Genomic DNA, 26,728 nt, shown 5'->3' with positions numbered 1-26,728 from the left:
TTAAAGAGGCTTTAAAAAAGATTTTATCCTACACGGGAAGTGTCAAACAAGGAAAGAAGGATGGATTTACTTTATGTGACCCTAAATGAGCTTTGACTAACTTTCTAGTCCAGTTATCTTTCTATTTAATCTTAAATTTTAATTTTTTAAGAACCTAGTAAAACATCTATATACATGAACATGCATCAAAGAAACCTATAAAAGGTAGTTAATTTCTAAGCACAATTAATTATAAACAATCAATCAAACCACCATAAAGTAAAGTATAGAATGTTCAAAGTTCATGTGGCAAGTGCCACTTAATAAAACCCAAAGTCAATAGAATAGTAAAGGTGGCTAGGCTCAACCGATAATAACCTAGATTACAAGCCTATAAAATAATACAAGTCCTTAAAATAAGGCATTTTCAAGTCTTCAGTTCTTTACTTAAGGCTTCATATTTGTTCAAGTTCTTTTCTTCAGGCATCATATATATTCCTCCAATAGGTCTTCAAAATAAAAAGAACATTCAATTGATGGAAGTTCATTCCCCTTTGGTTCCCTAATCATTTTCTTAGAGAAAATGCCTTATTTTTATACTTTCATAACTTTTTTAACAAAATAAATTTAAAATATAAAATGAATGTATACACCCTATAGCTTAGAAAAGAAATAAATAAATAAATATATATATATATATACACACACACACACATTACATCAGATCATATAAGTATTTATTCATTTTTGAGCAACCTGTATTCTTGGCCATACTTTTATTAATTAAGGGGCTAAGTAGAAATGGCATCTGTAAAAAAAATTGATTAATTTAAAATTTAATTAATTTCAACCTCTTTTAATATTAACCCTACATAAGCATTGCCACAGGTAGAGAATTCTGATTAGTAATGAACATCCAAATCATACCTAACCTAGTGAAATCTATATGCCCATTGCATATCACAAAGAAAATATCAAAACATGAGCTTCATAGAGTATATCTTATCCAACCCTAATAAACAACACACCCTCCACACACCAATACATAAATAATTCCATATTAAAAAAAAAAAAGAATAATAATGGCCTAACCTAAAGCTAGATATTATTTTCTTAACAAATAATCTAAAGTGTGTGTAACTGGCTACGTAGTTTCAATATGTCCTAAGTTTATTATCTTTTGAAGTTCCCTACCGATTAGAGTTGCCTTTTTCATAGTCAGAAGTTCCCCCAAACTCAAAACTTTGAACTATCTGAACTGTGGCAAGTTTTAGTTCAAAATTATAAGCTTGGATAGTAAGTTCATTAATACTCTCATGAATTTCATCTTTTATAGGGTTAGCATAATCCCTATGAGGTATAGATTGATCTTGATCTGATACTGGTTTGGACATTTTCAAAATCTTTTTGTTTTTTTTTTTAATTTTTAAAAGGGTCCTTTATATGTTATTATCAAATAACAAAGGTTCCTTTCAAGATCTACAATGTAAGCAATAATGGATACATAATAATAAAAAATAATAATTAAAAAAACAATAAAAATAAAAATATGCTACAACATATAAGTATGTCTAAATATGTATTTGTTTCAATAATATATTTAAAATTTATAATAAACAAATTACTTCCCCGGAAATTGTTGCAAAAATTTGATTGGGTGGACTTATATGTGTAGGCAAGCAAGGCTTTGTTACAAACTATGTAATAAATGCTAGTTCTATCAATATTAAGTAATGCTTAGGTTTTCTTTAATATGATAATAATGAAAGCCCACTTAAATGTATGCAAGTATAAGTGTCTAATCAAATAAGAATGTGATGAAGTAGAGTGTTGAACCCACAATAGTGTTATGCTTACTTGTAAAAAAAAAACTACTGCTATTTACTCTAAATGCATAAGTTATCCTACTAAAATAAAATTGTTGTTATTGGAGTTTCTATCACTATATAAAAATAGTAGAAAAATTAATATAATGTTTAATAAAATATTTTAAATTGATGAATACAAAATATAATAATTTTCCTAATAAGACTCTTAATTATAGATGTGATTCAAAGTATGTGCATCCCTAGATCTCTATCAAGCTTTCATGGGTGAAAATAATTTATGTTGACCTTCTATAATTATATTACCTCTTTTAGAACCTAGAATGTTTAAATATCCTATATTTAGGCATGCCAACATTCTATCTCAATATTTATGGTTATTTTTGCATTCCTCCATTAAGGCTATACATCACACTAGATTTTAATTACACACATGACCACTGTATGCATTAAATGAAGAATATGAGATAATTGAGTGTTGAAACTAGTTAAATATATATGAGTTAGGTTGTTAGACCCAAGCTTATGTCCCAATGGCTAACCAAGAGAGGGGTGAATTGGTAATTTAAAATTTTACCTCTTGTTAACTGGAATTTTAAGTGTTTAAAATGATGCAATTTTTTAGTAATTTTAAAAATAATTTTTCAACCATAGAAAAATAAAAAATAGGAGAAAATAAAAAGACACAAGATTTATAGTGGTTCAGTCAAACACGACCTACATACACTCCCTGAAGTCTCCCACTTCAGGTATTGCACTATTACCACTAGTGTCTCTCCTTTTTCTCCTACAACAAGGCAGAGAAGCCTTCATAAAAACTCTCTTCCACCACTACCCGATGCGGTAGAGAACTGTCATCCTTTTACACCCTCCAAGTGTAGGCAGATTACTGTCATCCTTGTACTCTCAAAGTATAGGCAGAGTACCTTCCGCTATTCATACTCTCTAAGTGTAGGCAGATAACCATTGATTGTTCTCACTCCTCGAGTGTCGGCAGAGAACTGGAACTTTTTAAAAGATCTTCTCACGATAAATCTAGAATCACAAGAGAAAAAAATGAAGTAATCACAAATTACACACAAAGATCATTACCTTTGAGTAACCAAGTGAATCTTCACACTCCAATAGTAAGAAATCTCCTTCAAACACTCTCTCTCACTCTCTCTTTCAAAATCCCTTAAGTATGCACGAAGATCAAGTGACAAAAAGGTTTTAAGTCAGTTTAAAATGGACCTTTTATAGAAAAGACATGAGAAACTAACCAAAAAATGCAATTATCAATTTCTGAATGTCCACGATCGTCCCGTACGATCCAATTTCGTACGTACGAATAGTGTAAAAATTGTTGCATATGATCTTAATATAAACTGCCTTCTTAGATGATCATCATCCTGTACGAACATGGTTCGTCTAGTACGAATAGTTATTCTCAAAGTTCATTGGTAAGAAAAAGCAGGACGAATTCCAAGTTTCCAGAATAGAGAAGATCGTCTTAGGACGAATCATAAATATCATCTAGATGAATAGTTCATTTTAGTAAAATCCAGAGTCCATCGTCCTGGGACAAACGATAAATATCATCTGGACGAACACATCCAGAGAGCATCGTCCTAGGACAAATGATAAATATCGTTTAGACGAAGTCATCTAGAGAGCATCATCCTGTGATGAACGATAAATATTGTTTGGACGAAGTCATCCAGAGAGTATCATCCTGAGATGAACAATAAATATCATCTGAATGAATGCATCCATAGAGCATCGTCATGGGATGAATGATAAATATCATTTGAACGAACGCATCCAAAGAGCATCATCCTGGGACAAACGATAAATATCGTCTAGACGAACTATACTTAGAAAACATTTTTGCCAATCTCTGTTCATTCCATTGCTCATTTGGGAGTATAAATGACCAAATCATCCCGTACGAACATGGTTCGTATTGTACGATTAGTTTTAAAAATTATGAATTTTAATGCTCTATCCTAGTATGTGTGTGCTAAGTTACTTAATTATAATCACATTCTCTCAGACTCAAATAAAATAAAAAAATACATACTTTAATTTTATAAAACATTCTAAGCATATCTTGATTTAAAGTCTTCAATAAATTGGAGTATGATTTCCCTTAAATGTTAGTGCATATAAGAGTGAAAACAAATATTCCAAAATGTGTTAGGAGAAAATAATAATCAAGACAATAATATTTGGAATTATCAAAAATATACAAATTGCAAGTGTGTAAAACATGCAAAGCTAAATAGCAACTTTCTCAATAATCTCTCCTTTTTTATGATGACAAAATAATTATTGTTTGTGTATATTTAAAAACCATAAGTTTCTCCTAAACTCCCCCTGAATAAATAAGCATGTGAGTATAAGGCGTATGTAATAACTACAATCAATTTTTTTAAAAAAGTATTTTACACACAAAGATTAACACATAGAAAAGAATACTGAAATAAAAAAGAAAAAACTTAAACAACCCTAAAAACAAGAACTACACAAAAATAAAAAAATAAAAAAGACAGGAAAATACAAGACAAACAATATTTCTCCCCGTTTTTGACAATAGCAAAAAGAGAGTAAGAAACATACGATAGAAATATAAGAAGTCATATAAAAAAACCTTTGATAATTGATCCTGAAAGAGATAAAGGTATAATAGCAATGATAAAAGTAAGGTTCATTAAAAAATAAAAATTCATATCATTTAAATTAATATGTAAAAAAAACAAGATAAATATATCAAAATCTTGAATCAGTCTAGACAATGTGATAAGGATAATTATTGCAAAATTGATGAAATGAAAATTACTGTAAGTCAAGTTCCAATATTAATTATAATTGAACATTAGACCGATTTGAAATTAAAGATTATAAGATAAATGAAAGAATATATATTTGTGGCGATATTGCGCATCTTTTCAGTATTTATGATACATAATATTCAGTTGGTGATGGTGGTCATAGGGATTATAATCGGTCGGTGAGTGAAGTCGAAGGGATTGTAGTTGGAGGGAAAAAATGTTAGAGGTTTGAGGGACCGTGGTCGATGAGGAACGAAGATTGAAAGGATCATAGTCGGCGAGTGATGGAGGTCAGAAGGACCTTAATCAGTAGGTGATAGAGGTCCAAAGGGCCCTAGTAGGTAAGCAATGGTGGTTGGATGTATCGTAGTTGATGGATAACTGTGGTCAGAGGAACCATAATTCATGGGCGATAGTGGTTGGAGGGACCGTACTCGACATGTGATGGTGGTCAGAGGGACTATAGTTGATGGGAGACGAAGGTCAAAGGGATTTTAGTTAATGGATAGTGGTGATCAGGGGGACCATAGTCAATGAAGGATGGAGGTTGTGGCGACCGTATTCGACATCCAATAGTGGTCAGAAAGGCCGTATTAGGAGGTCAATATTGGTCGATGGGATTGTAGTCGATGGTGATGTTAGTCGGAAGAACCATAGTATGCAAGTTATGTTGATGGGAGGAATTGTAGTCACTAGGCGACATAGGTCGAAGGGACTGTAGTTGATGCGTGATAGTGGTTACATGGACCATAGTTGGTGGACAATGGTGGTCAGAGGGGCTGTAATAGGCATAATACCTTACTCGGAGGGACCATAGTCTTTGGGCGACGGTGGACGTAGGGATCATAGTTAAAGGGTAATGGTGGTCGAAGGGACCCTAGTCAGCATGCGACGGAGGTTGGAGGGCTCGTAGTTGATGGGAAATTGTGGTTAGAGGTGCAAAGAATAATCAACAATGGGCGGAGGTTCAATGGGGATCGATGGATAGGAGGTAGTTTGGAGATGGTTGGCGGTAGGGCTATGATTCAACTGCGGTCAATGGTTTGCAGACGGGCGTAGGTTTGAATGTGGCATCCCAGAGGAGGGCCTGAGTTGGTTGGCAGATGGGTAGTGGTCTGGTAACAGTTGGTGGACGAAAATTGGCCTAGTGATGATCGATGTACGGGGCTATGGTCCGGCGATGGTCGGTGGACGAGCATTTGTCCAGTAATAGTCAACGAAAGTTTGCCAGCGGTAGTTTTTATATAAAACTCTAGGATCCTTGAAGCCTCATAGCATTCTCCAATCTCTAACCAAATGATCCCTTCATGAATATAGCATGGCTTTATTTATAGATATTTTTGATTGGCACACCATTTAAATATTGAGAAGTTCAAGGCCAAATTCCGAGTGCTCCATCAGACAACTCATATCGATTCCCCTGGTCATATAACATTTATTCATGCATTTAAATTCCTTAGTGATGTCTGAATTCAACAATCTTAGGCTCATTCGATTTGTCTTATCGAGCCGCTCGATTCGATTATAAGAATGCTATATTTGGATATCATTGGTTATCCAATTTATGCTTTGAATCTTCCAAATGTACATCAACCCCTTGATTTGGACTCCTTGGGGCTCGTATTATATCTATTTTGGTGTTGTTAGGTTAGTCACTTAGAGATGTTATGTTTGACTAAATATTTGTTGAAATTGGAGTTTGGATGGCCTCAAATTTAATTTTGAAAATTATCAACTTATATGTGCTTTGAGATTTGTCTGACAAAGCTTTTTTTGATGTCGTATCAATTTTTAATATATAACTTTTAATATTTATTATGTATATAATATTTTAATAATTTAGTTATATTAAAATAATTTAAATATTAATTATTTTTAATTTGATTAAAATATTTAAGTATTATAATAATAAATATTAAATAAATATATTTTAAAAAATTATAAAATATGTATGCAAACCCCTCAATAAGTATTGCTTTAATATTTATAAAATCAAATATTAATTACAACCGTCCTTGTTCGAGAAAGTCTCCGGAAGCGTCTCCAACGCCAAGCGGCAGGCCTAGAAGCGACGAAAGCAATAAGAGCTCTTCAACGGTTAACGCCATTCCTTCCCTTCTCTCCTTTTCTCCACGAAAGCGGCTCAATCGAAACAAAAATCTCCGGTTCCTCCGATTTTCCAGAACTTTGCAATACCCTCTTCTTACTAACGAAATGGCGGAGGACTACACCTCAGCGGCAGTGGACGATCCGACGAGTTCCTCCTCTGCGGGTGATCCTCCAAAAAACAGCGGCACAGCGGCCAAGTCAAAACAGAGGATCGGAGTAGTGGCCCGCATCTGGAAGGGGATCTTCGGTGGAGGAAGCGATGACTACGAGAAGAGGTTGAGTTACCTCTCCAAGGAGGAGGCGTCCGTCCATGCCAGGATGAAACGGAGGGCTTTAAGGTCTCGCAGGACGGCGAGGAATATTATAGTCTTGTCCTTTTTTGTTGAGGTGCCCGCTGTTTTTCTTTTCTTTTTTTCTCTTTTTTTGGCTGTTATTTTGTTATCTGGTGTGTTTCACCTATTCTGTCGAGCGGTTTGGTGCTTTTTTTTTTGTTTGTATGGTTTGGCTGTGATCCGATTGGTTGGATCTGCAATTAAGCTTGTTTTGTACAAGTTTGCTTTTCTTGTTTAGATGGTTGAGTTGTCGTCGGCTTGGTTAGTTCTACAATTGAGCTTGTTTTGCACAAGTTTTGTATCTTTTTGTGTTATTAATCTTGATGAATCTTTTTAGGCCAAAGTTATTGATAGTCTATCCTGACAGCTTGTTAGCTTTCAGAATAATTTAAAGACAAAAAGGCTAACCCTTTAAAGTTGTATTTGTGAACTCTCCTAGTCTTTCAAATCTCATGTATGAAACAGTTGCTATTAGGAATCTGTATACTTTTTTTTTGGTTTTAACTATATCCTTTTTCCTGTTTAGTGATTCAAATATTTATAATTAAGTCTTGTTTATAGCTTGACGTGTTAACGGATTTTTTCTCTCTATATGCAATAAAATTGGCCAATAGTCTTATCTGTTCTGGTGTAGCTAATTTTGAAATTACTGGATTCTAAGCACAAATAGTAATTGCATTATGCTTGATGGTTAATATATTTTTTATGATATATACTTTAGATATTATGAATGTTGTTCATTAATATATTGTTGTTCTTCAACAGATATTCAATTTTTCTTCACAGGTGAAGGAAGAGAATTAAAATAACATGAACATAGGATTAAATGATTTGATGAGTAAAGAATTTTGTTATTGTTACAGATGGAAAATTGATGTAATGGGAAATGATGAATGTGTACTCATAGAATGGACCCGAAGGGAGAGGATGAGAGATACTTGGAATCAACTAGGAAAGATGAGAAGAAGAATAATAGCTAAAAAAAAAAGAAAAAAAATAATATATATATATATATATATAAAAAATTTAAAACAGTTAAAACATGTCAAAATGAAATGGACACATGTTTATGAATTATTATGACAGAGAATCTTGAAATCTTTATTTGTATCATTATTCACTTGGGCTGGAAGAAACTTTTCTCCAAAGTGTTGGAAGGTGACCAATGTGGCAGTAGAAGTGGAATTGGCCCACATGCGAATATTAACATGAGAAGATAAAAGGATTTCAGTAATTTTATTTGGTGATTTTAGTTGCGACCTAGGCAAAACATTGACCCTTACAGCGAACACAGTTAGTCCAAAACATGTCAGTGGATAATAGCAGTTGTAAGACAAACTCACTGGAAGGTTGTGTTGGGAGGAAAAACAGGATAATCAAGACAAAACTATGTTGCTAAGAAATATACTTGAACTAAAGGAAAGGATGCCATCTTATGACAATGTATTTATGGTGGATGTGGAAGCATGAACTCAATATTAGAATATAGAGGTGCTATTGAAAATATGGATCATTTTTTTGGTGACATTTGAATTTGTTTTGAAGCCAAAATAATATCTATGCATTGTGCAAACTCAAGCTCTTGTTCACCTTCAATTACTATGGAAGATTTGGCTTAGAATCTGTATGGTATCAATCACTAGAAAAATGTTAGATTGATCTGAAGTGAATGATAACAACCTAGGGGGTGAATTTGTGCTGATTTTAATTTTTTATTTTTTAATTTTTGAACTGATTAAGCAAGTTAGATGTAAAAATTAAATTCAATGAGCTATATAATTTTTATTTAATAAAATTAACATGAAGTGGCAAACAAGTTCTAAAGTTAACAATGAGATAGTTTCAAAGACCAATGGCTATCAATATTCTTTGACTAGATCTCATATTATGATTTCTGCTAACTAAAAATAGATCTTACAAATTTATCTGACATATCAAATCATTATCTATCAATGTTTATCCAATTAGCACAAGTAATTAAATCATAAGTAAAAATAAGCTACAATGCAGTAAAAAAGGATCAAGGGAAAAAGAGGTGCATATTGATGTATGTAGTTTGACACTAACACCTATGTTTGTTCCTTAAGTTCTCCAACATAGATTTCTACAACTCTCTCCTTCAGTCACAATTGGGTGGATAACCCCTCTTCTCGATGGATAATGGAGAAACTTAAACGCCTCATTTACTCCAAGCAACAGCAAACATATCAATGCAAACCTTTATGATCCCATGGATCCCTTACAATCTCAAGTACAACAAGCTAACAAAACTTAAATGAAAGATTCAGCTGAAAGATATCCCACTAGTGCACTCTCACAATGAGATATCAACTTTTAGGATTTTCAAATAAAAAGCAACAATATCTTTCTTAAAAGCAAACTTCCACATTCTTTCTTTCAAAATTCTCTAGCTCTCATATTCTAGAGTTTGCAAATAAATATTTATATTAAGTGTCTTAAACATTAAACCCTAAAATATTTTATTTAAAAAATATAGGCATATCATCCAATATGATTCATCAATCATACAATATGATTGATACAATATGGTAAAATCATATTTTGTTCAATCATACTGTACGATATATATTATACATTATGATTAGTTCATTTAGATATATATTGTTTAGCCCAGTCATTACTGTGACTTCAAGAGATTAAATTAGAAAATATATCGTATAGTATGTTATACATTGTATAGTATGGATTTCTCAAAATTTAAATTAATCAAATTAATAAATAATAGAATGAAAAATTAATTTTGTATATATATATATCTGATTGTTTGATACAATTAATTTTATGATTTCCCTAATTAATGTAAATTGATCTTGATTTTTTTTTTAAATTTAAGTCATATCATTTAGTATTATCTATATGATTAATATGCATTAATTTAAAATTATTTTTTAAAATTTCTCTCATCTATGTGCTAGCTATTTCATAAGACTCTTTGTCCGTAATACACACACCCATGTGCACGCGCACAAAATATCTCTGAAATAAGAAATTACAAGACTTAAAGCATTACCATTGTAGCTCTCATCAGTTGTATCCGACTCATCTTGAAACTCTAAAGTCTAAATTTGGTGAATTTTGATCTTTATATTTTTTGCTTGACTTATGGTTATTGCTTTATGTATGTTCTAGATTTGCACATCACATATTTATATAGACTCTTGTGTACATGTGCAATTTAGTAGTACTAAACTTACACAAATAAGGATTAGTCCAAAAGATATAATCTCCACCAAATTATGCTTGTAATCATCAAAATTCTATAATGTAGCTCGAAGCTCATGAGATTAATAATCTCTCTTTTTGAAAATGACAAACTTATTGTGGTTGTGTACATAGGTTCGAGGATTTTGTAACTACCTCTGATTTTATGCCTGGCTAAATTTTGTGAAGGGATAATTAGATTGATGATTCATAAAAGAATTTTATTTTTTATTTTTTAGCTGTATAAAGATGCACCCAAAATTACAACATTGTAATACACTAAGATAAATATAAGCACGGCTACAAACATAACATAGCCATAACTACTAATCCTCCATTTGACACAAAAAAGAGAAAAAAAGACGTGCTAACAAAGGAAACGATAAACACATGCACTAAAACAAAATACAAATAAAAGATGGAGTGAGACCCGTTCAACTATTGAATGGTGTGGTCTGGAGGTCGAGAAAGATGAATTGGAAAAAAATTAAGTATTCTTGTCCTGAATCTAGGGCGATCTGCGTCTCCTTTTGCTTAAGCTATGCCTCCTGAAGATTCTCCTAAGTAATGTTATAATTAATTTTAGCTCATGTTAGGAGAAATGTTATGTCCAGGTGTCATGCAGATTATGGTATTGCGGAGGTGGGGGCAGGTGCTGCTTCATCATCACTGCCACCCTCATGTGGGAGATAACACTTCGTACCAAAAAAATGTGAAAGGAGTGGTTGGTAAAGTGAGAAGGGAGATGATTTGGTTGGTCGGGATAAGTAAGGTTGTACTTGATTTCAAGGACATGGGCAATAATATTATCAAAGGGTTGGGTTTTTGTGGCGTTTGACCCTAGGATTGCTAATTGAAGTATGATTTCCAATATATTGATTAAATATATTCACATCAGTGAATTTAGTGTGAGCCATATAGTAGTGGGTTACTATAGATAGAAGTATGGTGATATTGATATGATCATCATTTGTAGGGGTGATATTATGCTAAGCACATGCTAGATAATATGGGCATTTTGCACAATTCCACTTACTAATGACTGTTGATGAGGAAGTAGTGAGTGCTTAAGGTCTAAATTTACTCTAATAATATGTAGGTTTAGAGCTAAATTTTAAGGATTGACACCTAAATGTGATATGTGAAAGATATTATGTATGCATTGATCAGTGATTACTATGTCTTCTATAGACTAAAGATTGCATGGCAATGTGGTTGGCATTGATGGCTAGATTTGCAAAAAAAATAAAAAAGTAAATTGGAATGATATAGATGGGCTAGTGAAATTAGAAATTATAGTATAATACTGACAAATAGATGGTAAATATTGTTGGAAAAGTGTTCTTGTAATACTAGTTGGAATTAGTGATGGAGTATTGGTGGCACTTCTCGTGGGTTGTGTCATCAGGTGTATTGAATCGATTATCTTGTCATGGGAAGGAGGGGGAACTAGCATCTCATGAGTCGTGATCTTTTGCTTACCATTTGAACTTACTTTGATTCTCTCAAAGTTCTCAAACAGGTTAGGAATGTTTTGTATTTGTGAGTGGAATGAGCTACCTATTTAAGTGACATATGATTCACTGAACACGTGATATAGATTACTGGATTGCATGTGATATATCGAGCACGTGATACTGAATAACTGAAATCGCAAGTGTACGTTTTGATACGATTTTACTGTATTGGTTTGATTTCAAAAGTCATGAACGATAGTATTGATTTGACATTTTACAACGACTGATATTATTGAATCGATGGTCTCTCTTTATACGACTGATATTATTGACACGATGATTCACTGATTTGATTGATATTACTGATTTGAGGATTTATTTAATGATTTGACTGAGGTTTTAGATACGACGATTTCTCTATCGAATTGACTGATGTTATAGATACGATGACTACTGTAGAGATTTGACGCACGTACTGTTTCATTGAGCTTTATGGGGTTTTTCTACTGTTCACTGATTTTATTACTGATAATTGTGGATTCAACTGTTTCTATATTGACTACCATTTCTGCATTGATTATTATTTATGCATTGATTTCTATTTTTGCATTGACTCAATGATCATGTGCAAGAGACTGCCATGATTTGACTAATTGACATGCATATTACTTCCGTAACGTGCTTTGATTTAAGTTGTAGGTATTTGGTGACTTGCTGGGCTTTTTAAATTCATTATATGTGGTTAATGATTTCAGGTCAGGGCAAGGGAGCAGAAATGTGAGGTTGATCATGAATATTCAGGTTTTTGTTTCTTTTTGTTATAGTTATTTTTTTGTACTCATGACTGGATAGAAAATGTGAGATATTTGAAAAGATCCTGAGTATTGTAAATGAACTTTTGGATAATAAGCAAATATTTACATGATGTTTTAAATTATAGATTTTTGTTAGACTGTTTGTCACTAATTGAAGACTATAGATAGCTCTGGTAGAAAATTGATTTAAATGATCGACTGAATAATTCATCCAAGTTAGATCTTGAGGCGTGACAAAATTTTGTATCAGAGCAGTGTTATTAGAAGAATTGATTGTTACCAGAGCTATAGGATTTGATTGAGAGTTGAGTAGAATGTGTTGTTTCAAGTGCATCATTTTGCATACATAGTTGCATACATATTATGCATAATGAATGACATGTGATAGAATGAACTGTATGATTGTATGATTTTCGACGAGTTTTAATTTTGATTTGACTTGATTTAAGTTTTGATTAAACGAATTTGTTTTATATTGATTTTGTGTTCGAACCCTTAAGGAAAATGTCGGGGACGACATTTTTCTTAAGGTGGGTAGATTGTAAAACCCTCCAGATTTTATTTTTTTTGGTGCAGGTTTGTCTGTGCGAACTGACTTTAGTACGGATGAACAGTTGAAAATTTCTTCATTTAGTCTATACGAACCGTTAGTATGAACTGAGTTCGTCTGTATGAACTGACTTCGTCTGTGCGAACTGTCTGTACGAAATGAACAAATTTTCAACAGAGCCGATCGTCCTGGTACGAAATTAATTATCGTCCGTACGATATGTGGACAGAGGAGATCATCCTGGGACGAATGAAAAACATCGTTCGTACGATTGAAAATATCTTTTCCTTTTTATAAAGAAATGATATTTCTCGGTTGAAGAAATCAAGAGAGAGAAAGAAAAAGTTTGGTTTCGGAGGCCACAGAGCGATTTTCGCTCGTCGACGCAGTTGGAAGAATTGTTTGTCTCGCAGTAAGGAATCTGAATCCTATGTCTGATTTCAAAGATTTCGTGTTTTGATATTTTTCTGCTCAATTTTGCATTTCTGTTACCGAAAAATGTGCATATTTTTGTATTGACGAAACTTTCACCGCGTAACATTTTGTATGTTATAGAGAATATGATTTTACACGTTTTGAAAATTTTATAAAGATTTTTCACCGGGTATTCTAAATTATGTGGGATTTTTATCGAATAGAAAATTATCTGGATGTTGAAAAATAGTGCTACAGTATAATAAAAGTTTTGAAACGTTGTTTTACAGGATCTCTAGTAATTTGGTAATTTTATGAAACTGTGCATTTTATAATGACTTCTGTCTACTGTATGATATTTTAAGGATTTTTTAAATTGAGATAAATCATGTTAATTGATTATAATGCGTTGATGAGATGATAATGAATGTGGTTATATGATTGAAATTATTGTTATATTACTGTGATATTACTATGTGTGTCAAAGACAAGTAAATACTGGTTGAATCATTGGTTGAAGACTGATTGACCTGTACAGGAAGGTGGGCCGACGGGCTTTCCTTTAAATATGGTTTGGTGTTATCCTCTACTGATCACGTGATTACTGATGGGAGTTATAAGGAGATGATTACTGTGCCGACGGGCAAAGAGTGACGACTCTGTTTATTGAGCCAACAGATATGATACTGATACTGGTATAAGACTGAAAAACACCGTAATAACCAGGGCATTTACTTGTTAAGAGTGATTACTGAAAAGCATGCATTTCATAATTGCTTTTATTACTGTACGGATTTATCGTTACTGTACGGATTTACTGTTACTGCACGATTTCACTGTTATAGCATTACTGTTCATGTCACTGGATTGTTACTGATACTGATACAGGCACTGATACTACTGATTTACTATACTGATATTATGCATGTGATATACTGAGTAAGTGACATGTGATTCACTGAATATGTGATATAAATTACTGGATTGCATGTGATACACTGAGCACATAATATTGAATAACTGGAATCGCAAGTGTACGTTTTGATATGATTTTACTGCATTAGTTTGATTTCAACAGTCACGAACGATATTATTGATTTGACATTTTATACCGACTGATATTATTGAATCGATGGTCTCTCTTTATATGACTGATATTATTGACACTATGATTTATTGACTGATTTGATTGATATTACTGATATGAGGATTTCATTAATGATTTGACTGAGGTTTTAGATACGACGATTTCTCTATCGAATTGACTGATGTTATAGATACGACGACTACTGTAAATATTTGACGCACGAACTGGTTCATTGAGCTTTATGGGTTTTTTCTACTGTTCACTGATTCTATTATTGATGATTGTGGATTCAACTGTTTATGTATTGATTATCATTTCTGCACTGATTATTGTTTATGCATTGATTTCTTTTTCTGCATCGACTCAATGATCATGTGTAAGAGACTGCCATGATTTGACTGATTGATGTGCATATTGCTTCCGTACCGTACTTTGATTTCAGTTGTAGGTATTTGATGACCTGTTGGGCTTTTTAAGCTCATTTTATGTTGTTAATGATTTCAGGTCAGGACAAGAGAGCAGGAATGTGAGGTTGATCATGAATATTTAGGTTTTTGTTTCTTTTTGTTATAATTATTCTTTTGAACTCATGACTGGATAGAAAATATGAGATTTTTGGAAATATCTTGAGTATTGTAAATGAACTTTTGGGTAATGAGCAAATATTTACATGATGTTTTAAATTATAGATTTTGTTTAGACTATTTGTCGTTGATTGAAGACTATAGATAGCTCTGGTAGAAGATTGATTTAAAGGATTGACTGAATAATTCATTCAAGTTAGATCTTGGGGCGTAACATATCAATTGTCAAAATGGCGAGCTCCATGGCGTACTACTTAGTGTGGCACATATACAATGTTATTTTCTTGGCGTTACATGACACATTAAAATTTTGCGTGCTATTTACACAATACATAGGCAATGTTGCATGGCACTAGTCACAAATAACACACAATTTTATTAATATGTTATAAATTTTAAATTATAAATTATAATTAATTTTCTTAAGGTTTATATATTGATATCACAATTAATTATTAATTAATTTAACATCAAATTAATAAAGTATCAAAAACAATTAAAGGATTAACTTTTTGTAAGATTTAATGTTGTCATTTTTGCTATTTGGAATGATTTAGGCTAAATTATACTCAAGTCCTGCCCAAAACTATTGATGTAAGCTTATGTAGGATTTAAAGTTATCATTTTTCCTGTTTGGCATGATATTTATGCTTAAATTTAACTCAAATAAACCTATTGTTTGATATTTAATGGTATATATATAATTATTTTATTTTGCGTGACATGTTTAATCTGATACCTGTCATGTCGTACAGTTTGCGCCATGGCTTCACTGGGAATTCTATGCCATGGTGCACAATTCACTGTTGACAAGTATGATAACTTTTTATGTTGTCAAGCATCACTAATAACATTTAAGAAATCCATTTTATGTATCCCTCTAGTAAATCTGAGTGATTTTCATAAGTGTACTTATGCTAAAGTGACAGTGCAACATACATGACTTTATGTCATTTTGATATAATAATTTCCATAGATTCACTTAAATTATTATTATCAAGCATATAAATATTGTTCATTTTGTCTCCTGAAGTGGTTTTATTATTCAAGATTAGTTAATATGTAATTGGAATAAATTTTATATCAATATTGCTATTATATAAATGACTAATATAAAGCAAATTCTGTTTAAGACTTTCAACTGAGAGGAACTTTTTCAAAATAAAATATTTGTTCTTACCAACTTTTTATAATATTAATTATATTGATTGCAGTGTTCTCGCAAAGAGTTTATCATCATTCTTGGGCTCGAGTGTAACATATTTTGATCTATTTCCAATCATATATGCATTAAGCACCAGTTGTCCTGATACTACATGAATATATGGAGTGTAATTTTAGTAGCAATAGACCTAGATAGGAGACTGTGACTTTGGGCAATAAAGTCATTAATAAGAGTACATGTTTTAGATATCTTGGATATATTGTTCAAAGTGATGGCGAAATAGATGGGGATATTATCAGCAGAATTCAAGTTGGATGGTTGAAGTGGAGGAATGCATCAGGCTTATTATGCGATTGAAAAGTCCCCCTCAAACTTAAGGGAAAATTCTATAAGATGGTGGTGAGACCTGCAATGCTTTATGGTGCCGAATGTTATCCATTAAAAGAGAAGCGTAATACTAAGTTAGGTGTTGCAGAGATGAGGATGCTTAGGTGGATGAGTGTCTTTATCCTTAGAGATAGGATATGAAATGAGCATATACATGAAAAGGTTGTAGTAGCTCCAGTGGAAGATAAGATTAGAGAGAGTCGTCTTAGATGATTTGGTCACATTAAACGGAGGCCTTCTGATGACCCGATTAGGAAAGTTGAGGTATTAGATTTGACTTATGTTAAGAAAGGTAGAGGTTGACCTAAAAAGACTTGATTAGAAAATATTATAAATGATCTTTCTTTATTAGATTTGAATGAGAATTTGACTTTTAAAAGAACACAATGGCGAAGAAGGATTTATGTAGCCGAACCCACGTAGTGGGACAAAGGCTTGATGTTGTTGTTGTTGTTGTCTTCCTCCCGATACTACATGCCTATAGTAGTCCTACTATGAAGGCATATATGCACAAATACTAAGATTTGATTTTAGGAACTCAAACCATATTGAATTCCTTGATGCACTTGGATGAAGAAGTGCCTTGATACACTATGATTTGTTTAGGAATCCATATATACCCTATTCTTAAGTGTAATAAGTGCCTTGATATACTATGATTTGCTTAGGAATCAATATATACCCTATTCTTAAGTGTGTCCGCTACAAAATCAAATAAGCTACATGAATAACATGTCATATTATGAATGGAATGCATGACACTGTCGAATCTAAGCTTCTTCTTATGGGAAGAAGATTTAACATGGACAGTCACCTTAAGTTCATTATGCAAATATGGTGTGTTGGTAGAACATTCCCGCACTTCCTTTTTCAAGTACTAACATGCAACACATGCGTAGACTTCTCTAAATTAAAATTATCTTCTTGCAACATATCACACTATTTTTAAAATTCTTTGCACAAATAGTTTTTTCTGTTAATTCCTTTCTTATTTCTTTCAAGACATGTAATACGCTTGGGGGCCCACAGCCAGGAAGGGGAGCTATTTAGGAAGGTTCTTAATCATGAGGAAGTTGTTTAGGAAAGTACCTAAGGGAAATTGTTTATGAACATTCCTAATTAAGGGGGGAGTTGTTTAGTAAAGTTTCCTAATTATGTTTATGCTAATTAAGAAGGTTATAATTGTGTTATTGTGGTCTAGGGCTATTTAAGGGGGAGTTTGTCTATGATTTAGGTAATGATAATGCTGAGTTTATTTTTCTAGTGTTTATGGTGAGTTCCTAGTGGCATATAGGGTTTGTGGGAGAGCTGAGCTACCTCTCGAATAGTAGATCAATTGTATCTTGCTTTATTATTGAAGAAGAAATAAGAAAATTAGCCCTATCTTGATTTTTATACGTTATTCTTCTTTTTTATTTGCTTGTTTTACGTCCAAGCCGCATCAAAGTGATATCAGAGTACTTTCTTGGACCTATTGCAACAAAGAAGGCGGAGGCGTTGGAATATAGGTGGAACAAATCAAATCTGATGTGGAGAAGAGATTTTCATGCATGGAAGGAAGAGTTTTATCCATGGAAGGATGGTTTTCATCCATGGAAGGAAGGCTTTCTAACTTGGAAGACATGATGAGGAACTTGATCGAGATGCAATTGACTTCGATGGCTATTCTTAGGGCTGAACCAAAGGGAAAGGAAAATTTGAAGGAGATAATAAGGAAGCTCTTGGAGACGAAATCAAAAACTCCATCGGGGTTTCGATGGTCCTAACCAAGATTTCATTGGGATTCCCTCGGCTGAATCAAAGGAAAAGAAGATCGAACAGGAGGAGTTCGACGAGGAGAGTTTCTTTTATCAAGAGCCACCTCCTAGGACTTTGATAAGGGGCCGAATATGGTTTTCAGATGGGGGGACAACAAGAAGGGAGTTTCATGTTGAAGGTTGTGTGGTGGCCGACCACTATGAGGGGTCTTTTGGCAATGGGAGTGGACGACTAGAGGAGGGAGACATGCCAAACCATGGGGATTGGTTCATGTGAGGTAGAAGGAAAAAAGGTGGGATTCCCACCCTTGAAGTATGGGGTAAACATGGAGGGATCATGACAGCCGTTACACTGGAGGAAGAAGCTATTGGGGCGGTGGCGATCATACGGTGGCAATCCTAGGGTCACTGCATCCTAGTTTTGATGTGAAACAAGTTGAATATCTTGCAGCAAGAGCTGCACCTATTCATCCAGATTCTTAAGAATTTAGTTCGTATGATGGAAGAATGGATGTAGACCCACATGTTTTACCCATTTCTGGGCAGTTCATGACTTTTATGCAATTCAGAGATACTAGAGCTCTTTTATAGCTTCCATCGAGATAATGTCCCAACCGAGTTTGTTATGCATAAGTGCGTCATACATTTTGTTCCCCCTAACAAAAAGTTGACAATTCTTTCTTAGCATCATGGGTTTATTGTCAAAAGGTACTTATCAAGTGAAAGGATTTGCTAGAGCACGAATCCACATGGGAACCTTACAAGCTTATTAGGAGATAATTCCCATCCTTTCACCTTGAGGACAAGGTGCATTTTTGAGGAGGGAATATTGATACGCTAGGGGGGCACAACCATGAAAGGGGAGTTGTTTAGAAAGGTTCTTAACCAATAAGAAATTTTTTTAAGGGAAGTTCATAATTAAGGGAAATTATTTAGGAAGGTTTCTAATAAAAGGGGGGAGTTGTTTAGGATAATATTCCTAATTATGTTTTTTGCTGATTAGGAAGGTTCTAATTGTGTTGTTGTGTTCTAGGGCTATTTCAGGGTGAGTTTCTCTATAGTTTAGGGTATGATATTGCTGAGTTTATTTTGATAGTGTTTGTTGTGAGTTCCTAGCAGCGTCTAGGGTTTGTGGGAGTTGATCTACATCTCGAATAATAGATCAATTGTATCTTGCTATATTATTGAAGAAGAAATAAGAAAATCAGTCCTATCTTGGTGTTCCTATGTTCTTTTCTTTTATTTGTTGTTTTTCCATGCAAGGCGCATAAACATGCAATAGTATGCTTTGCTCTTTATCTTAAGATGATAAGCTCTTTTCCAACTTGAATATTTCTTTTTAAACAACATAAAATTATTGATCAATTCTTCAAACATAAAAGTAATTTTTCATACGAAAAATCACATGTCTCTACTCCTAGTTTGAGTTGCCCTGTCACTCTTTTCCATCAAGCATAAGATATTTATTTCTTCCCTAGGCTTATTTTCCGATGAGTGTCCTTAATCTAAAATAACATTTGGTCTTTTCATTTACATTTTTCTATTATAAGCTTTTTCTTTTTGTCCTAAGGCTTTTAGATTTAGACACATTTTTAAATAAATGATGTTACTAGTAATCTTTGAGTTAGTTTTACCTCTTTTTTTGTCTTTCTCTTATCATTGAATCTCTTTTTCTTGCTTTTAAGAAGGAATTGAATTGTTTGGTTCGCAATTCCACATCATATTCTTTGGTTTTTTCTTTTATATTTTCCTTAGGTTCTTTAGCTTTTAGAATAATTACTTTTTCTTTCTTTTTCCCTTATGTATTTGCAGTTCTCTGGCTAATTTTCTGCTCACAAGTTATTAGTGAACTAAGTAAAAGATCATTAGAACAAGTTCTTTGGTTAAAAAATGACAATAAGTTTAATATCCTAAAAAAAAGGGTATTACCTTAAAATATTGTTCATCTTTTTTGAGTTAGTGCATTTTTTCCTGATGCATGCAATGTAGTAGTAATTTTAGTAAAACAGGTATTCATGTCAGAGATACTTTCATGAACCTGCATACAAGATAATTCAATCCTCTTGCATAAAGTGTTTAATTCGTGATTATTTAACTTTGTTTGCCCACTCATATGTGATGCACAATTTGTCCTAAATTTTCTTATAAGTTTTACAAGTATATATAGTTATGTAATCTTCATATTTCAAAGAAAAAAAGGAATTAGTTTAAATACTTTGAATTTTGTTGTGCTATTTATCTCCACTCTAAGATCCGTCCATTGAAAGAAGTTTCTATTTTCTACACTCAATTTTAAAGGGACATGTATATACTACTTTTATCGAATTTCACATACGACAATATATAGATTGAACAAATGTGGCCTTGTAAGCTTTCTAAAAGTCAATTGGTATATTGTCGAACAAGAGTGGTTGTGTAATAGAATATCATTTCAAAGTACTATTACTTGTGTGTGCCACTTACAATCTATTTTTATGTGTTAAGATATTTTCAAAAGAACCTAGATACCAATTGAAGTGAGTGGCAACACCCTAGGAGAGGTGAATTTGAGTTATTTTTTTAACTGATTAGACATGTGAGCTTTAAATTGTTAACATTTGAAACCAACACGTAATATAATTCTTTCGTTAAATTAATAGGAAGTGGCAAATTAGTTTAAAAAGTTAACAATAAGATAATTATAAAGACCAATGTCTATCAATTTCTGTTGACAAGATTTTACACTATAATTTCCACCACAAGTAATAAATCTTATAGATTTCGCACCTTGAACCTAGGAGACGGTCTGGCCTTGGTGATTGCTCTTGAGAAGGCATTAGTGAGTTCAGGTTCAGCTCTTCTAACTCGCCTGGTAGTCAAGTTGTACTCATAACTCATTGACGTGCAAGTGGGATCAGCGATGGTCATTAATATTAGTTGTCGGCCGTTGGCTGGCTTCCTATGGCAAGCTGTCAAGTCAGAAGAACCTTCGAGAGATCTATCCTTGTGGGCTTGCCCTTGGAATCCACATAAGACACCTTAAATTGTCTTCATTATATACTCTATTTTGGTGAGGTCCTAGCTTGTGGTGTAGTTGGTGTTCTCTGTGTTCACAAATGGTTCTTGTTGGTTATGCTTATTTATTAGGGCTTTATTTCTTGTCAATGGTATTAATCCATTCTCACTGCTCTTTGGAGGATATTATATCCAATAGTTTTTAGGATGACACCTGATTTTACTAGCTGGTTGACTAGATGAATAGGCGAGTAGAATCTTTGCGAGAATGAAGAATGAGAGTAGAGTTAGAGAGAGAGAGATTATAGGAGAATGGTTGGAAAAAAACTAGAGCTCTATTACTGATAGAGTTTCCACTATGTTAGGTAAAAGTTACAAGAGTCGAAAGGTCCCCCTAAATTGTTTTTCTTCACCTCCTATTTATAGTATTTTAAGGGCTACAATAAAGGATATACAAAGGAAATATGAAAAAATATAACGCTACATAATGCACTAGACACATCATCCTTTGATTTTTGGTTAAGGGGGCGGTGAGATTGATGATATGTCTCTTGGCAAGTTTGGTGGTACCAAGTGTGTTCTAGGTAAATTCAGTAGGGGTCAAGTCCGTTGTACCAGGAAAGTTTGCAGGCTAACATCAAGCATGTGTAACTCGTCGAGTTGACACAACTCAGTGAGTTGACATTAGTTGGAAGTCGCGGGTGTCGTGAGGGAACTGACGAGCGAGCTGAGACAGTTGCGAGAATTTGCTATGTTTGATGCAAATTGAGCGAGTTGAGGGCCGTAAATAGGTTGTTTCCTATAGTTGGGTTTGGATTAAGGGTTGGTCGCTTAAGGAGAGGGAAAGTGACTGATAGAGGAGTCTAGGCACGTGGCGGGTGCCGAATTGTCGATTTGAGGAGAAATCTCCAAGTTTCCCTGCATACGGTGAGTTTTTTTATTGGCCCAAATGAGTGATGCTTGTTGATATGTTCATGTGAGTCTCCCTTTGACTTTTGGGCGAGTACCATTCCTCTTAGATTGTTGAGGCGTGTTTCTCTTATGGCCCTCATGAAGGGAGAATGCATCTATCAAAATATGCTAGCCACCTGCTAAATATCTGAGAATACATATGCAAGTATACAATTTGCAAACAATCATGTGTTCTTATTACAAGGCAAGTGCATACTTAAATGGACCCTCTCTTGATCCTTGGGTCAATGCAGCTTGGGAGACTTAAGGTTCGAGGTCTTTCACGTAGAGCATCTTTCTTTAGAACCTTATAATGAAGTTCCTTATCAACTCCCATGGCTCTTGTCTCATCTTCAGTAGAGCTTGTGAGCTATTTTACGTCTTCTAGGCACCAGTGAATTAAGTCATGAACATTCTCTTAAATTTAGAGGAGGTGTCACACTCATTGACAGGCACGTGAGCTACTTAAGCACTGACTGCTTGAGCATTGTGAAGAGTAAGTAGCATTTGAGAGCTTCGTCAACATCTAGTAGGGAAGTCATGATCTCAAAGGTCGCCACAAGGTCAATAAGATAAATCTTGCATCTTTAGGTTTTCAAATTTCACACCTTGAACATACAAGACAGACTGGCCTTGGTGATTTCTCTTGAGAAGGTATTAGTGAGTTCAGATTCAGCTCTTCTAACTTGCCTTGTAGGCAAGTTGTACTCATAACTCATTGTCGTGCAAGTGGGATCAATGATGGGCATTAATATCAGTTGTCGGCCGTTGGTTGGCTTCCTATGGCAAGCTGTCGAGTTAGAAGAACCTTCGAGAGATCTATCCTTGTGGACTCGCCCCTGGAATCCACCTAAGACGCCTTGAATTGTCTTCATTATCTACTCCATTTCGGTGAGGTCCTAGTTTGTGGTGTAGTTGGTGTTCTCTGTGTAGTTGGTGTACTCATGCCTAGATATTGAAGTAGGAGGACAGGATATTAGGAGTACAAAGCTGGTATTTGAAGGTTTTGGTGGCGAATGAAGCAAAATATTCTTCTTAATAAAGAATGTGGTCTAGCAAAACCATAATGTATGGGATGGTAGTCATGGCAGCACAACTCGAAAGCATAGTAGTGGTAGCTAACTTGATAGCTTTGTAATGGTAGCACAAACTCAAAAGCAGGCTAAGTATAAAATAATTATTAAAATAAATCTGTGCTGCTAAAAAATTATCCGTGAACTAAAATAAAGGATATAGTCTTGAGATTAAATGCATGTGGTGGAGTTGGAAGCTCAAACTCAATATTAGACAATTGAATCAACATTGACAATTATGTATTATTCTTTGGTGGCATATAAAGTGATTTTGAAGCCCTAACAATTTCTGTAAGCAGTGCAAACTCTAGTTCATGGTCATTATCAATAACTATTGATGTTTTGGCCTCAGAATTTGTCACGGTCTCGATCATTGGAATAAATCTCATGCTGATGTGCAACATCTTCCTCATCTATTTCTTCTATGCCTTTTAGCTAGAAATGAGGACGTGCCTCATTTAAGATTTTATAATTATGATGTTCTGCCTCGACCCCATGTAGTGGGATAAAGGCTTGATGTTGTTGTTATTACAATTGATGTTGTGCTAATTGTTCTTTGAATGCTTATCATATTGTTGCTATTTTTTTTAATGTTGCATTTTGCATTAATCAAAAACCAAAAATACTAAAAAGACCAATTATATGTGGTGAGTCCTGTCGCTATCTTCCCTCAAAAAGACAGAAAAAAAGATGAAATTTTACAATCATTTACATCTTTCAAAACAAAATTACTATTAAGAGCAAGAGAAGCACAAAAATCAGTTGGCTTGTTACTTACCCTAGGGATATAATGAAAGAGAACTTCCTTAAAAAGAGTCTAAAAGGTTAAGTCACGGTCAAATTCACTGTCATCCAGTTTCCTTTGGTCTCCCATTGTGTGTTGAAGCCACAAAATCACATTGATGTTATCTCCTTTGACGATGACGCCTTCCAAATCATCCATCCAATACTCAGTAAGTTTTAAGATTGTTTTCTTGCATCCTTTGTTGAACCTGTTGATGAAATTATTTTATATGTTTAAATGAATTTTTACATTATTCAGGATCGGTGGAAAGTGACCCAACATAATACTTAATGTTATCTTATGATTGATGATTAGAGCATAAGATTAAAATTCATGTTTTGTTTTAATATCCATATTTGTTACATTGATATTCATCATAATCAGCATTTGATACCAATGATGATATGCCTTTAGTGTTGTCTCGCATACTCAAAATATATAATAAGCCAGATGTCTAAAGTATCCAAAGAAAGAAATTTATTGATGGTATAGCTGCTCCACGAAACAAGAAGCTACAGTAAACAAGAAGCTACAGTTGTGAAACTTACGAATACCAAAGATGGTCAATTGAGGTAGGTGAGGTAGGCTTCGATGGGTCTGACAATTGTTTGTTGATTAGGGACTGGTTTCACGAGGAAGAAAATTGGTGGAATTGGTGGAATTGGTGAAAGCAAGCACTAGTCAGCTCTAATACTAAATGATGTAACACAAAGAAGAGAGCTGGTGTAGTTCTAAAAGAAACGACATGAAGTGAGTGAATGTTACATAACATAATCCATTGGGAAATAAGAGAATATCAAGAAATTAATATTTCATTCAAAATTTAAGTTCTGTCAGTACAAGATCAGTACCTTATATAAATTTAGGGCCTCAATACTCTTATTACGAAGGAAATGAATCATATGTCCTTTTTGCATTTAGATGGCTTATAATACTTTTCTAATAATGCTTGTGAAATCATGTGTTCTTATTACATACACTAAAATATTCAAAACAATTAAAACATGAAAAAATTAATAGACACATGTTTATGAACTTATATGAAAGAGAATTATAATTAACTTTTTTGTCTTGCATAAATAATTCAGAAATATCTCATTTATATAACTTCATAAACACTTCATTTACAGATTGCAATCTACAAAACACAACAGAGTTCTTTGAGTGCAAGTTTCTGAGGCAATGGTCACATCTAAATTTTTTTTTTCAGTTGGGGTAACTGTGAGAAAGTTAAGATTTACAATCCTGCCTTCAATTTATGTAGAATCCCCTTGGTCTTTATTTAAATAAAGTTCGATTTCAATTAGATTTAAAATCTTTTGATCAAAGCATTGTTAATACCTAATGTGAATTACAAAAAAATTAACAAAAATAGTAATTTAAAGTTTACCTTTTTAGTTGGTTCATAATACTGGAGGGGGAAGATGAGATATCATAAAAACTCCACTGAAATATCCTACAGGGGTCATTCCTAGTGGATTTTCAATAGGGTTAATTGTGAAGGCAAAAAAATGATTAAAAAAGGAGATGAGAGGAAGAGAATATAATACCCTCACTAGCAGCTGACATAACACCAACAGTGAGTTGGTTATGCATCCTTTGATGTCCTTTGTGAGGCTTCTATGCCCTTCATATTCAGACGAGTATCATCTCCTGTATTCTTCTTAATACGTGGACTCTACCTCTCCGTCATTTTTTCTTCTACGACATTGTTGTTGATTTTGGACTATATTCTTCCTTTAGAATGCTACCATGCCTTGGTGTTCATTAATCGGCATGTTGCTATATTCTTCATCTACTCCAACATTGATATCTACGCTGTGCAGGCATCCATATTTCTGGATTTTATGAATGTCATACTACTTGTACTGTTTCTTTGTAAATATATTCATCTGCAACTTTTGAAATGACTGCTAATGTCTTTACCAGGTAATTGCAGTGACTTATGCTATCATGACAACAAGATCACTGGACCTGGAGTGGAAGATGAGGGCTCTAAGGGTGTTACCTATGTTTGCCTTACCTGTCATATCAATTCTTGTATATTCAGCATTGACAAACCTCACAAGAATGTGTAATTATCCTACACTCAAACATTGCATTAAATTTCCTTCCTGATTCATTGTCATTAATTGGGTTATGATGTTTTCCGTTTATCTATTATTGAAACTGATTATTTATGGTTTCCTCTTTCTTGTTGTTATATTGAAACTGATTTTTTCCTGATTTCTTCTTTGTTTCTGTTTTAGTTGAACTGTGGTGAACTAATTGAACCTAAAAAACATTGTTTAAAGGATATACAACATTATGCGGTCTGTTTTGCAGTTTCCTCCAGTCAGGAGGTAGTTTCTTATAATTATTATTGTGTTGTCTGGAGTAGCCTAGGTTATGTTTGTAAAACCCAAAAATGCCGTCTAAGACCTCGCACG

At 33.6% G+C, this 26,728-nt stretch overlaps 1 protein-coding gene across 1 annotated transcript; it reads left to right on the top strand.

Moving 5' to 3' along the window:
- Window positions 1-6,623: 6,623 nt before the first annotated feature.
- On the top strand, window positions 6,624-26,373 carry LOC110102295 (uncharacterized protein At2g24330-like; the record flags this gene model as incomplete). Its single annotated transcript, XM_020830574.2, is given in 2 exon segments — window positions 6,624-7,114; window positions 26,229-26,373. Coding segments are annotated over 2 exon segments (427 nt in total), but the record flags the coding sequence as incomplete, so codon positions are not given.
- Between the last annotated feature and the right edge of the window lie 355 nt (window positions 26,374-26,728).

The sequence above is a fragment of the Dendrobium catenatum genome, unplaced genomic scaffold (assembly GCF_001605985.2).
Source record: "Dendrobium catenatum unplaced genomic scaffold, ASM160598v2 fragScaff_scaffold_130, whole genome shotgun sequence".
NCBI lineage: Eukaryota > Viridiplantae > Streptophyta > Magnoliopsida > Asparagales > Orchidaceae > Dendrobium > Dendrobium catenatum.
This window is presented reverse-complemented; position numbering and strand designations above follow the sequence as displayed.